We start from the raw sequence: 15,761 nt of genomic DNA, 5'->3' as shown, positions 1-15,761 counted from the left end.
ACTAGTTCCACGAAAACTAGTGTTGAGTTTTACAGTGATTCACTGATTCTTATCCGCAATTATTTCAATATTTTTGCCAAACTAGAGATATAGCGACCGCTATTAACTCGGATGAAATAGCCATACCAAAAACCACAAATTATCTTGGACGGATAGGGCTGTACTTATTATTTGTTTTTTGTAGAAATAAGCAGGAAATTTAAAGAACTCAGTGACCACAACCAACGCTGAGAACTAAGAAAAAGCATAATCCACCTGTTTGCCAATCCTGTTTGATGTCTGTACTTTTCCAACGCTCTCACTACCGCAATGGATGGAAGTGGTACTTATATACATTTATATATATATATATATATATATATATATATATATATATATATATATATATATACTTCATTTACATTACATCAATACCTTTGGTGCCCTCTGTACCACATACTTCGGACCATAAGCACCATAGCTTGACTCCGATGATGAAGATGTCTAGTAATATATAAAGTACAATATATTATCATTTTCCATGATTGCGTACAAATGTTCTCACTGATCGTTGCATAACGATACAAAAAAAAGGTGAAATACATTCCTCAATTATTACACAATGATAAATACTTTCATCAAATATGATTCGATAAGTTTTAACTATAAGAAGAACATAGGCAATTATAGCATAGCATACCGTCACCTCAAGAATCGAAAAGTTTTTTTTTGCTAAACTTAAGCATTTTTCGCGATACTGAGATGGGGATCAGTGACTTTTACTATGGAATATTTTCTTCACATAAGTAATCCATATTGTCGGCATTCAGTGCAATCCTGGTCTAGAGAAAATACTTTTACTCGATAAAATTGGTAATACGCGTTCACTTTATAGTAAATTATAGAAATTATAGAATTATCGAGGCCACGAAGACTATGAGTTGAATGTCAAACAATTGACTAGTGCATACAACTGTGCATTCAGCCCTATGTACTACATAGGAGAACTAGTTCCACGAAACTTAGTGTTTAGTTTTACAGCAAAGGATACACTGATTCTAATCCGCCAATGTTTCAATCATTTTGCCAAATTACAGATTTAGCGACCGCTATTAACTCAAATGAAATAGCCATACCAAAATCCACGTGTTATCTTGGACGGATAGGGCTGTACTTATTATTTGTATATTTGAATAAATAAGCAGGAAAGAACTGACCACAACGAACGCTGAGAACTAAGAAGAAGCATAATCCACCTGTGTCTCTAACCCTTTGCAATGTCTGTACTTTTCCAACGCTCTCACAAATATATATACATATATATATATATATATATATATATATATATATATATATATATATATATATATATATATATATATACTTCATTTACATTACATCATTACCCTTGGTGACCTATGTGCCACATGCTTCGGACCATGATCACCATAGCTTGACTCCGATGATGAAGATGTCTAGTAATATATAAAGATAAATATTTCATTATTATCCATGACTGCGTATAATTCAGATTTTCCAACGCTCTCACAACCGGAATGGATTGAAGTGGTACTAATATATATATATATATATATATATATATATATATATATATATATATATATATATATATATATATATATATATATATATATATATATATATATATATATATATATATATATATATACTTCATTTACATTACATCATTACCCTTGGTGACCTATGTGCCACATGCTTCGGACCATGATCACCATAGCTTGACTCCGATGATGAAGATGTCTAGTAATATATAAAGATAAATATTTCATTATTATCCATGACTGCGTATAATTCAGATTTTCCAACGCTCTCACAACCGGAATGGATTGAAGTGGTACTAATATATATATATATATATATATATATATATATATATATATATATATATATATATATATATATATATATATATATATATATATATATATATATATATATATATATATACTTCATTTACATTACATCATTACCCTTGGTGACCTATGTGCCACATGCTTCGGACCATGATCACCATAGCTTGACTCCGATGATGAAGATGTCTAGTAATATATAAAGATAAATATTTCATTATTATCCATGACTGCGTATAATTCAGATTTTCTTCCAAATGTTCTCACTGATCGTTGCATAACATACAAAATAGAGGTAAAATAAACTCTTAATTATTACACATTGATAAATACTTTCATTAAATATGATTCGATAAGTTTAAATTTTAAGAAGAACATAGGCAATGGTAACATAACAAACTATCACCTCGAGAACGAAGAGTTTTTCTGACTAAAATTAAGCATTTCTAGCGATACTGAGATGGGAACAATGTATTTTACTATGAAATGTTTTCTTCACATTAAGTAATCCAATTTGTCTGCATTAAGTGCAATCCTGGTCCACAGACAATATTTAACTTGATAAAATTAGTAATACACGTTCACGTTATAGTAAACTATAGAAAATATAGAATTATCGATAACACGAAGACTATGAGTTGAATGTCAAGCAATTATATGATATACAGTAATATGACACTTACGCTTGAATGTTCAGGTTCAAAAACACGGTCCTTATATCATCAGTTGTTGGTTGGTAGCTGTTAGAAATGAAAGGTTAATAATGCTATATATAGATAGATAGATAGATAGATAGACAGATAGACAGATAGACAGATAGACAGATAGACAGATAGATAGATAGACAGATAGATAGATAGACAGATAGATAGATAGACAGACAGATAGACAGACATATAGACAGATAGACAGACAGACAGATAGACAGACAGATAGAAGATAGATAGACAGATAGACAGATAGACAGATAGATAGATAGATAGACAGACAGACAGATAGACAGACAGATAGACAGATAGATAGATAGACAGATAGAGAGATAGATAGATAGACAGATAGACAGACAGATAGACAGACAGACAGACAGACAGACAGACAGATAGACAGACAGACAGATAGACAGATAGACAGATAGACAGACAGACAGATAGACAGATAGACAAATAGATAGATATTTAGATAGATAGATAGATACACACACATACAGATAGATAGATAGATAGATAGATAGATAGATAGATAGATAGATAGATAGATAGATAGATAGATAGATAGATAGATAGATAGATAGATAGATAGATAGATAGATAGATAGATAGATAGATAGATAGATAGATAGATAGATAGATAGATAGATAGATAGATAGATAGATAGATAGATAGATAGATAGATAGATAGATAGATAGATAGATAGATAGATAGATAGATAGATAGATAGATAGATAGATAGATAGATAGATAGATAGATAGATAGATAGATAGATAGATAGATAGATAGATAGATAGATAGATAGATAGATAGATAGATAGATAGATAGATAGATAGATAGATAGATAGATAGATAGATAGATAGATAGATAGATAGATAGATAGATAGATAGATAGATAGATAGATAGATAGATAGATAGATAGATAGATAGATAGATAGATAGATAGATAGATAGATAGATAGATAGATAGATAGATAGATAGATAGATAGATAGATAGATAGATAGATAGATAGATAGATAGATAGATAGATAGATAGATAGATAGATAGATAGATAGATAGATAGATAGATAGATAGATAGATAGATAGATAGATAGATAGATAGATAGATAGATAGATAGATAGATAGATAGATAGATAGATAGATAGATAGATAGATAACATATTATGATATATTCATTGAAATCCCATCTTCCTCAGGCATTTACTCAATACTCGAAGTTTAATTATGCGCTAACAGTTTAATAAAATATTTTAGGACATTTCCTTTGCAATAATCGGGCCTACTTTGACCTTTGATCTCCAGTCATCACGTGACTTGTAAATATATATCGTTTACTGTAACAGACTATACAAACAGATCAGGGGTTTGATGTCTTATACGAGTATGTTGCTATTAGGGTTTGGCATTTTCACACTATGGTTAAGAAGCAAGAATATTAACTTCAGTTAAAGATTATTCACATCTGACCTTTGAGCCACTGCCTTCAACACCCATGGATGGCTAACAGTCGTTTTCATGGTAATTTAGTACAACATGGATTACCAAGTACATTATATGTAGATAGGAAGAAATGTATACGTGTAAAACGTTATTACCTGGGATCAGTCTGTAGTTTTCCAAGAAGAGCTCTCAGATATTTCGGGTAGCCTTTTGGACTAGCGACACGTGATAGGTGCCTTCCCTGACAAAATAAATGATCTTAATAACGTTTATAACGTGGTAACGTGGTATGTAAACTAGTAAACATATTAAAAGTCACATATAGACAACTATCGGTTTGAATCATGCAGACCAAACTTTACTTAGAAAGAAAAGTGACATCATATGGTTTAAAGATACATCAGGTTTGAGTCTTAATGATAGACTGGATCTGTTTAATTCTCTTTTGACTGGAAATACTAAACAGAATGAAAGTGTCGTAGGTGGCAGTACTGTAATGAATGTCAAATGAAAGTCATTAGGTTCAAATCCTACTCAAGAAAATGGGTGATTTAAATAGTGCGGATAGGGCCAGGGACATAGCCAGGGGAGGGGGGCTAGACGGTTGCTGGGGAGCAGTGTGAGCAACTGCTTCCCCCTTTCAGTGTCGAAAAAATGTTGAAAACTGTTGTGGTTTTTTTTTTGCATGGTTTTTTTGTCACTGCTCTTTTAATCTTGAATCCTCGTCAGCCTCGTTAACTCAATTATAATCGTAGTAACATTCAGGCAGTTGCAATTAGCTAACATTAGCCCATAGCCTATTACAAGCCTACAGTTTCACCCATAATGGAAACGAGTTGTTAGGTCTTACTTATTTGTAGAAGCTCTCTAGGCTGAAAGTCCAACTTAGAATTTGTAGTGGTATAAACCTTACCACTATTGGCAAAAACACCATCGTTAAAATGGATGGCATTAGTCATCTTGTATTTTTTATTATTATAATTATTATTATTATTACTATTATTATTATTACTAACCTTCGAAGCCGAATTCACGTTCGACAGCATAGACAGTGCTTCATCAGCTGTTGGTCGTTTTCTGTTGGAAATTCAAGTTGAGATATATTTACGAACATATCATATATATATATATACATATATATATATATATATATATATATATATATATATATATATATATATATATATATATATATATATATATATATATATATATATATATATATATATATATATATATATATATATATTAATGCAATGGAGGTAAACGACAAAGGCAAATGAATATATATAAATGAAAATCGTAATGAGTTGGAAAATCAAGAACAGTGAAAAAACTTTCAGCCTCCACCGGGATTCGAACCACGGGACTCCCGCTCTGTACGCGAACACCCTAACCACTAGGCTATGGACGCTGATTGTATGTCCAGAGGTTCGAAACCGGTAAGGAAGATCGTAATTCCACTGTAGGCGTTTGTCACCTATATCGAACAATACTAGTTCTGTTTTTGGTGACATATTTTGCCTTACTCTAGAGATCAAACATGATGCTATCCAACTCGAAAATCATTTGTGATTCCTAAAGCCGGATCTCGAAAGAGATACTTTGAACAGACTTTATGTTAATGCAATGGAGGTAAACGACAAAGGCAAATGAATATATATAAATGAAAATCGTAATGAGTTGGAAAATCAAGAACAGTGAAAAAACTTTCAGCCTCCACCCGGATTCGAACCACGGGCCTCCCGCTCTGTACGCGAACACCCTAACCACTAGGCTATGGACGCTGATTGTATGTCCAGAGGTTCGAAACCGGTAAGGAAGATCGTAATTCCACTGTATATATATATATATATATATATATATATATATATATATATATATATACATATATATATATATATATAGGAAGTAGAAGACCTCATGAGATAGGTAGCAGTAAAGAACATCCCAAGGACTAAAAAGCAAAAGAAAAGCAAGCGGCCGTCGAAGAAAGCAGTAGAAATTGCAGATAAAAGAAGGGAGGCAAAGAAACAATGGATTCACAATAAAGAGTTCCGACAACTGAATGCTGATTACCAATATCAGGCAAGGAAGGACAAAGAAAATCATCTCAATAAAGTTTGCGCTGAAATTTAAGCAGACAATCAAAGGGGGAGAACAAGAGACGTTCTCAAAAGATCCGAGACATCACAGGAGAGTTCAAATTGAGGGTTGGAAGTCTGAAGAGCAAGCAGGAGGTGATCTCTGTGAAGAGTCACTTGTAAAGGAGAGATGGCGTGTTTATACAGAGGACTTGTACAAAAGTGATCACAATATTACCACACGATTTACGGAAGTGATCTACGAAGATGAAGTACCGATAATTGAGGAAGAAGTCAGAAAAGCTGTTAAGTCACTAGCAAATGGAAATTCTCCAGGATTGGACGATTACCCATTGAACTCTTTAAGGAAGTGGGTGATGAGGCGTAACAGTACTAACTGTAATTTGTCAGCGAATCTGGTGCAAAGGTGTTTGGCCAAAAAGGTGGAAGGAATCCATATACATCCAGATTCCGAACAAAGGTGATCCCCGAATTTGATCAAACAACCGAACGATAGCACTGATATCATATGCAAGTAAAGTCATGCTGAAGGTAATTCAACACAGACTAGAGGGATATATGGAACGCGAAATGTTAATAGAACAAGCAGGCTTCCGAAAAGGTAGGGTCACTAGGGACCAAATTGCCATGCTTTGATGGATTTTGGAAAGGTCAAGAGAGTTCCAGCGTCCCGTTTATACGTGCTTCATTGACTACAGTAAAGCTTTTGAATGTGTTGGCCATCCAACACTGTGGACCATGTTGACGGAAATGGGAATTCCCAAGCACCTATTACATGTGATTAAATCATTATATAATGAACAGGAAGCGAAAGTTCGAACCGAAAATGGGGATACAGAAGTTTCAACATCGGCAAGGGAGTTCAACAGTGGTGTATCCTTTCACCTTACCTTTTCAACCTTATAGCGAGTACATAATGAGACAAGCCAATCTAGACAATGTATAGCTAGGAGTGAAGATAGGTGGCAGAAGAGTCAACAATCTCAGATATGCTGGTGACACCACACTGCTCGCAGAAAGCAAACACCCATTGATGCTCTATAGTCGTTGCCGTGGTAGAGTACAATATGGTTTCCCTAGTACATTACATCTAGACAGGGAAAACATGTATATACGAGAAGACAATCATTACCTGGGTTCCCTAGACAGTAAGTTTTGGTTAAGAGCTCTCAGATCGTTCGAGTAGTCTTGTTTTCCCTGACAAAAGAATTAATCATATTAACGTATGTTATAATGGTAACGTAGTATGTAAACTAGAAAACATTCCATTTCATGCAACCATGAAATGGAAAACTTCCGTTTCATTTCTATTTCATGCAACCAGGAAATGTTGCATGAAATGGAAAATTATACTTATAAATTAGGAAAACAACTGGGCATGGGTTCTGTAATTAAAATAGATCATGAGGAGACCAAAGTAAATACTGCTAATGTTAAATTACCATACTGTGGCCGCAGCAGTGATAAACTCGCTAAGACTTTAGGTAGTTACATTAAGGGGTTGTGTAATGACAATATACATATCGAAAAAAAATGTCTGCAAAAGAAAATCTCTGCCCTGTTCAATTTCAAGGATGCTCATAAGTTAGATTATGCCAGCAATGTTATTTAGAGGACTAACTGTCCAGACTGTGATTCCTTTTATGTCGGAGAAACCAATATACGGCTTAAGGATATATTCAAAGAACATCTGATGAGCTCCATTGGTGGTCAGAAAGGTTCTATTAACCCTCATTGTACTGCGCACAAACATAATCTGCCTACTTTTGTTGACCATTGTGCCGCTATTGGTAATGAACCCCAGTGGTTCAGGAGGAAGATTAAGAGATCCTCCTAATAAAAGACTCAAATGCTGACTTAAAAAGAAATGTTGCGAGCTACGGGTTGGAGCTGTTCTAATTCCTATTTACTTTTTATTGATGGTTGTTCTATTCATTCCTAGTTTAAAAATATTCACGCAAAAAATTGCTGGTTGTTCTAATCATTCCTATTTTAAGAAAGAAATCACTCATGCTTATCACTGTTGTCGTCTTTGGATGTATATTTAATTGATCCTGTACAAGTGCCTGACGATGGAGTGGTGACCACTCCGAAATATAGCAGTAGGTCGTTGTTAAAAAATATTCGCGTGTTTATCTCTTATATACATGTTTATCTTATATATATATATATATATATATATATATATATATATATATATATATATATATATATATATATATATATATATATATATATATATATATATATATATATATATATATATATATATATATCGCGTTGAGCGATCATCAGACAACTCATCAGTTGTCTGCTCAATGTCGCTCAATGCGGGAGCACTCTGCGTCAAGATAGACGCCAGCCAACCAACTAACTAACTAACTAACTAACTAACTAACTAACTAACTAACTAACTAACTAACTAACTAACTAACTAACTAACTAACTAACTAACTAACTAACTAACTAACTATATATATATATATATATATATATATATATATATATATATTACAATGAATTGTGACAGATTCACAGCGTAATGACGATTATATATATATTTTTTATATAACAATAACGTGACAATATTGTTATAATTGCTCAAGGTCAGGACAAACGGCAGCCTCGGAATGCCCTTGAAGTATTTTTTTCTTTTATACTTAAATTGATTTCGTTGGTACATCAAAAATTAAAAGTGACCCAATGAATGTCAATGCATATTGCTTACTCATCATCAATATTTTGTTGAGCAGTATACGATCACCGTGAAACAAATCCAGTTCGAATATAGCAGGATATTACATTTAATTTGAATTCGGCCAAAGCTGGTAACTTTTGGCATCAAAGGATACACGATGATGTCATATATTTAAATAAGAAAGCCAAGTGCGTTAGAATGAAAACATGTGCCTTATCCGACTTCTTATTTTATGACCTACGTAGAACTGACATGGTGAACACACGTACCCAACGATGCGCTCAATTAAAGTTGCCTTATCAGCCTATAGTAATGACAACGTTTTTGATGTTTGATGTCTGTTAACCTGAGATAAACTTCGACATCCAGTAAAATGAGGGTGGTCATGTAGTAACTATTGTGCAAACAAATACTTGAAGTGTGCCTTACCAAGTCCTAGTGTGCAACAAGCTATAAATTTGACTTCTATTGAAGAGACATTGTACCTATTAATCTTCCTACCAATTAAAAGCTCACGTGATGATTTCTGTATCAAGTTATCGTGTTTACAAGCGGGGTTACACGCAAAAAATATGCGCGAAACACAAGGAATTAAAAATGTGAAATACCAGGTTGACGATAAGAGGTTACCTAAAGGCTTATCAAACCTAATGGTTTCTGACAAATGTGGGCGATGTCCTTGAAAAAAGGAGCGACCTATAAGATTGTGACTGGAATAGGCGACCGTTGGGACAAAACTCGTATCCTCATTTTTTTTTTTTAAATTGGGCTATGTTTGTGACAAAAGTGGGCGATGTTTGTGACAAAAGTGGTTGGTTTGACAACTATGGTTGTTGCGACAAAAGTAGTTGCCACAAACGCCTCTTAAGTAAAAAATGTATTCGACTTTCTCGTACAACTATATAGAAGTCAAGTTCTCAGTTACACACAGTATTTAGAAGATGATGAAAAGTTTCTGTCTGGTCCTACCGTATAATCAAAGAACTGAGTTTTATCTTCGCTACACTTATTGACTAAATGACAATACATGTATTAGCATTCTCCCTGTTCAATATTTGTGGCTTAAGTTGAAAGCAAATGAAAGGAATCGACTTACTTTATAACTACATAAATCAGACAACACTTTACCGACTGCCCACATATCACTGTTTGGAAGAAGAATTGAACAATGTTATTCTGATCATTTTTTTTTTTGGGGGGGGGAACCAAAGATGCAAGATGAAGACAGGTAGGCTTATATCATATGTATTGACAGCACGTATGTTATTCATGTCACGCAACCTTTCTTTGTGGCAAATTCGTTAATTAAAATTATTAACTCACATGCATCCAACTGAGCATATTATTAATAAACAAACATACTGAGGTGGTCTAGAGGGTGAATCTCAGACAATGTGTTAACAAGGTTTTGTCTCATGTCATAATATTAACATAGTTATTTATTTCTATATTGCGCATTCCAGCATACAACCGATGTGAAAATAGAAAGTGAGGACTTACATCGTCAGTGATTAAATCGGAAACAGGTTTATTGAATTTAATTGTCCAGTGTATTTACAGATTTATACCATTGAATAGGGAATACCCCTGTATCATTTTCATGCCTCACAACATAAATATAGTTTAATAGCAAGCTGCTTAAAAACAGAGATTTAAAAAAGGGTTTACCTTGAGAAGGTATATGGGAGACCTGCCAAGCACTCGGGTGATATGTAACCATGTGTACCACATCGTGTCTTTGTGTATCCGCCAGATCTGAAAAGGGGGAATACTCAATTTATATTCAGTTTTAATCATCTGTAAACATTATTAATTGCATGAACAAGTATTATGATTGCAAACATTTATATAGGATTCTTGCTTTGGTTGAAGAGAGAGTAATTTATAGAAAGACTTACTGTAAAACCTTGGACAGTCCGAAATCACCAACCTTAAAGTCTCCTCTGCTTGTTGCAAGTACATTCTGAAGGGACACAAAATGAAATAATTATACACTCCAAGGGGTGGAAAATTTCATTTCAACAGTTGGCATTTCAATAATCAACTATATGCAAACGTAATTACATAACCATACATGCAACTTGACTCACTATGTTTGAATGTATTTAATTGCCTTTGACTTTAGTAACTAGTAATACGTCTGAGATATTCTATGTACTGTCGCGTTCTGTTAATTTTCTATGAGAGATTACAAACCTGTTGACAAGGGTGTCGTTAGTAAGCTGTTATCAACGGTTCTATTAATCATATCACGTGGGACATGAAATAACTAATCAGCTCACTGGTACTAATTAACAGAGGTTCTATACCAATTTGTAGAAACATTTTTATCAAATCATAACTTCATATACACAGCTCTCTGCTGTACTTTAACACAGACAATGGTTAGCCGATAGCAGAAACCAAGTTGTAACTACACCCTGTGGGTCATTGAAAAGGTTATGTTTCTTTAAAGTGAAACAATAATGGCATAAAGCAATGAAGAAAATATACTATTTGTTTCATAAATGTTCTAAATGGTTTCGGGTTTACTTAACTGGAAAATAAAATCAACTTGATGGCGAGAAATGTTGTAAATGTTAAGATATTGTTTCTTGAAAAATTAGCTTTTCGCGAAAAGCTTTATCATGATAACGTGATCCACATCTACCTGATACGTCATAATGATCATATCATCCATCAAGTTCTGTTTACTGTACAACACTGTTCTGCGATATAGTCAAATGTAGCATGGTAACTAGCCGGAAAAGGGACAATAAGCTCACGTCGAATTTTGAAGTTAAAGGCAAACGTCGTAGAGGTAGAGAGGATATTAAAATCACTGAGTGAGACTTGCCAACGGTCTTTTAATGTGTGTAAGCTCGAGTGCAAACATCGTGTCAGTTGCCTATTATACATACGGTATCGCACACACATTGTCACAACCGCACCACTGCTTAGTTAACCTAGCAAGATTGATCTTGAAGCCGAAACCACTTTGTGTAAAAATTAAAGCCATTTATCTGTCATTATTGTTCTACTTTAAGTATGTGTCTTGCATTAATATAATAATTCATGGTAAAAGTCACATCTGTTAACAGACCGGACTCAATTCTTTTCATCAGTCAGATGTCAACTCACCGGGGGTTTAATGTCCCTGTGTATCACCTTCTTCCTGTGAATATACTTCATGCCGCGGCATACCTGTGTCATTATACCTACTATAAATCTTTCTTCGACCCCAATTGGGTCCTTAGAAATTATCAGCTCACGAAGATTTCCTGTAATAATAAATACCTTTGAAATTATATTGTAGCATAGTAGATCATTATGTCCAATTTGAGATAACAACATAAAGAGAGTATCTTTATACTCAAGAGATTGATTGTGTGTATTGTTTGTTTTAATTTCACATGCTAATATGCGCGTGTACCTCAACACTAAAAAATGTCAACTGCTTTTTAATAGAATCAATATAAGCAGAACTAAAATGCGTACATGATTGATATGTTGTTATGATTAAAGACTACAGCTTTTGTCAGTAGAAGTTAAAAGTTCTTAATTCATGACATATATCTTGATTACTGTTATGCAATATTTGAGCTTTATTCGCATGTATGTATATGTATATGTATGTATATTAGATCCTCCTGTAAGCAGGAACTCGCGAAGAAGCCTAATTGGCTTATCAAAGCCGCAAGCTGACCGAAGTCAGTCTCTCACATTCATATTTAACGTCCATGATTATGAATTGTTAATTGTCAACAACTCTGTATTGGATGACATACATTAATCTAGGAGTGACTCGAACACCGGGACCTTAAAAGGCAATTTAGGGGACCTTAAAAGGGGACTTGGGACCTTAATAGCCCACCTTAAAAGGCAAATAAAAGACATACAAGGCAATTTGGATTTCCAATGTAATTTTCCAAACTAATAATATAATAGTTTAAAACCATTCTTCTGGAACACAGATAATTTAGAAGAAAAAAAAAACGTACCCATTTCGCAGTATTCCATCACAATGTACAGCTTGTTCAACCCTACATGATGGACAAAAGAATTACATTGACATATGATACGTCTGAAGTTTTACTTTATTTGTTGTAAGTTTGGTATTTTAAGACTAAAAAAAGTTGATTGTAATCATGGTGTAAAGTTTCACAACATCAACTACTCTGGAACAGAAACCATATAATGTACTGATTCACAGACTGACGATGCTAAAGCTCTTAGATAAGTTTGTTGCCATATAACACTTACTTCACATTTGGTATATAGACAGGGGAGTGACATGGACAGAGTGACATGTGTTAATATCCTGATTTATTGTGCATGTCAGCGTCAGTTTTCCAGATTCCTACATGTAATTGCATCGATGAATGTAGAATGTAGAGGCTAATTAAGAGATAATTGACTAATAAATAGATAAATTCAGAGATAGCTTTGTTTTGTGATATATTTTTCAGTGAAAATAATGTTAGCTTTGTCGATAAAAACTCACCGCCTGGGAAGGATTCTATGTAGGACACTATGTTGACATGCTTCAAATTCTTCAGAATCTGAACCTGAAGATAGCGATAAAGACAGTTACAGTTTTTTTTTATATTTAGAGATGGTAAAATGACCAAGCAGTTGAGAAAAAATATTGCATCTTGGAATTACATTTACGAAATACTTTCCCAATGACCCTGTACATTCAACTGAAGTAAAGAAAAAATAGTCTACTGTTTGGATTGTTTATCAAGCCTATTAATTCCTACATAGCGATTAGTCGAGCCCTGAGGAAAACATTTAGCATTTCTTATAACGTGGTTCAGGAAATAATCACAGCCTGTAATGCAAGTTAGATATTAGTTTATTCAACAGAAGTGGAATATTACTAGTACAGCTACTACTACTACTACTACTAATACTACTAATACTAATACAACAACTAATACTACTAATACTTATAATAAAAAGATTAAATTTCTTACTTCTTTCTCTGATTCTGCCTCTTGCACGATCTAGGAAGCATCATCGAAATTGAAAATATTAAAATTGTATTACGTCAGAAACCAGGAACGAGGAAATATATCTTCATCATCTTAGGGATATAAATAAATTAAATTAGGCCTATGGATGTTATTTTGTCAATGTAAAATTTATTGTTTTTTTTTTACTTAGGTAACACTTGTGGGTACTTGCAAACCCTGCAACGACCTTGAACAGCATTTAGGACAGTAATGACGTCACTGTGATGAGCTTCAGAGTGTGCACTGCTCATTACTGAGAGACAAGTGATGTTCATGTCCGCATAGCTGTTATTCCGTTAAATTTAGGACGTTTGCGTTTAAGTTTTAAAGTTGATAAAAGTGTTTTGTCCCTTTAGAGTCTAGTTACGGTGCTACATTCAAATTGTTACATGTTAACTCTAACCTTATCTCAGTACAGTTAACAGAGCTCTGTGCATGTTTTCATGATAATGACGTCACGTGTCGAAATGGATCACGTGATCATCATAACGCTTTTCCCGAAGTGCTTATTTTTAAACGATATGTTTAGTAGTATTCTAGAGCATCGGAAAAATTTTATTTTTCAGCTTTATAAACAGGAAACCACTGAGAACACTTATGAATAAAATCGTATATTTCTTTAATGCTTGAATTTAATTATTGTTATACTTTAAGGTGAACCCATTCATTTATTTAATACTAAATGCCCTCTTAACTGGCTTATATCCCTATTCCATCAGTTAGACGGAAATGGAAGGGGAAGAGGTGGTAAACCTTAAAAGAGTTTACCTCTTTCAACGCGTAACGTTGACCGCCTTTAGTTACAAGGTAGACTGTTCCAAATCCACCTTTTCCAATTTTTTTTATTTTCCGGTAGCCGTGGATAGATTCTGAAACAAATAAAGTTAGATTTCATTTTCGCAAAAGGCAATTAAGAAACGATTCAATTTCATTTACCTATTAAAAGGAAAGTCAGCTTTTGTTACGGCGTCTCTGTTATTACTCAAAATTTCAAACAGAGATATTGCATTTGCATCGGGAAGTTCCACAAACGTTGCAAAGACTAAGACATAAAAGAGTGTTCTTTTATTGTAAGGTACTGATAATGCCCCGATTCCCTTAACCTTTACGGTTCAATGGAATTCAGAAGATTTGGATCGATATTTGTAACCAGAGTAAACAGTGGCATTAGAGTTATACAACCGCTGTTTAAATAATACATTTTGGATGTGTGACGAAGCACATCAGTGTTACAACCTTTTTCATTAGAATGACTGCGCAAAAAAAAATGTTTTTTTTGTTAATCACGCTTTTCTGTGAAAGAAGTGTATTTTAGTAGCACCCAAAACTCCCTCGACGTTTCATCCAAGTCCCAGTTAGAGATTTGACTACTTGAAGGACAGTAAAATTTGTCAACATGTCACGATATGTCATTCCGTTGCATTCTGTCTTAGAAATAACTATCATATACATATATATATAACTATCTATAAATAACTATCATAAGACAAAAAGTTTAAGCTCTTGATGGAATGTAAGCATATTCCTGGTTGACTTGATGATTGTTAAATACTGTTTCGTATGACAAAAGTTGCAATTTTGATCATGATAATGGTTAGTGGCATCTATGAAACTTTATGAAGTGTAAGGGAATAGGCACATTGCAGCACATGTATCATTCTGCATATATTGTCAGTTATGTAAACCGGAGTTAGTGGGAGGGACAGAGGGAAGGGGTCAATTCAGATGCAGTCCTCTATACTGCACTAGTCGGTCAAGTTGCAGAATGAGTTGTGTTAGTAGATGTTAGTAGAAGCAATGGATCCTTCCATACCTTAGAACGGAGCACTGCACTGAACAAGTGTGATAAAACAGCTTTTCGTTCGTATCATTGCGAGTATATACCAGTATCGTTTAGAAAGTCAAATAGTTTGCGAGAAGCAATCAACTTGC

The 15,761-nt window shown here is 33.8% G+C and overlaps 2 protein-coding genes across 3 annotated transcripts in view; one reads left to right on the top strand and one right to left on the bottom strand.

Annotated features, from left to right (window-relative positions):
• The window catches only part of LOC139982710 (uncharacterized), a 239,831-nt gene that overhangs the window by 157,784 nt on the left and 66,286 nt on the right, over positions 1 to 15,761 (top strand). The window lies entirely within an intron of this gene.
• Positions 1 to 15,761, bottom strand: part of LOC139982716 (serine/threonine-protein kinase Nek1-like) — a 29,151-nt gene that overhangs the window by 10,472 nt on the left and 2,918 nt on the right. Inside the window, exons 2-14 of one of the 2 annotated variants that reach the window (XM_071995791.1) lie at positions 14,598 to 14,698; positions 13,791 to 13,820; positions 13,316 to 13,379; positions 12,813 to 12,854; positions 11,953 to 12,092; positions 10,731 to 10,795; positions 10,501 to 10,587; positions 9,929 to 9,977; positions 7,267 to 7,331; positions 5,046 to 5,106; positions 4,185 to 4,270; positions 1,992 to 2,611; positions 415 to 483 (exon numbers count right to left, since the gene is read on the bottom strand). In XM_071995791.1, the coding sequence (XP_071851892.1) occupies positions 2,551 to 2,611; positions 4,185 to 4,270; positions 5,046 to 5,106; positions 7,267 to 7,331; positions 9,929 to 9,977; positions 10,501 to 10,587; positions 10,731 to 10,795; positions 11,953 to 12,092; positions 12,813 to 12,854; positions 13,316 to 13,379; positions 13,791 to 13,820; positions 14,598 to 14,698 (851 nt within the window). In that variant the 3' untranslated portion in view covers positions 415 to 483; positions 1,992 to 2,550. Of the gene's footprint in view, positions 1 to 414; positions 484 to 1,692; positions 1,762 to 1,991; positions 2,612 to 4,184; positions 4,271 to 5,045; positions 5,107 to 7,266; positions 7,332 to 9,928; positions 9,978 to 10,500; positions 10,588 to 10,730; positions 10,796 to 11,952; positions 12,093 to 12,812; positions 12,855 to 13,315; positions 13,380 to 13,790; positions 13,821 to 14,597; positions 14,699 to 15,761 lie in introns of those variants that run through there. The other variant, XM_071995792.1, reaches the window with a different exon arrangement.

Source organism: Apostichopus japonicus, chromosome 16 (genome assembly GCF_037975245.1).
Source record: "Apostichopus japonicus isolate 1M-3 chromosome 16, ASM3797524v1, whole genome shotgun sequence".
Classification (NCBI taxonomy): Eukaryota; Metazoa; Echinodermata; class Holothuroidea; order Aspidochirotida; family Stichopodidae; genus Apostichopus; species Apostichopus japonicus.
The sequence above is the reverse complement of the archived record's forward strand: the minus strand, read 5'-3'. Positions and strand labels throughout refer to the sequence as shown.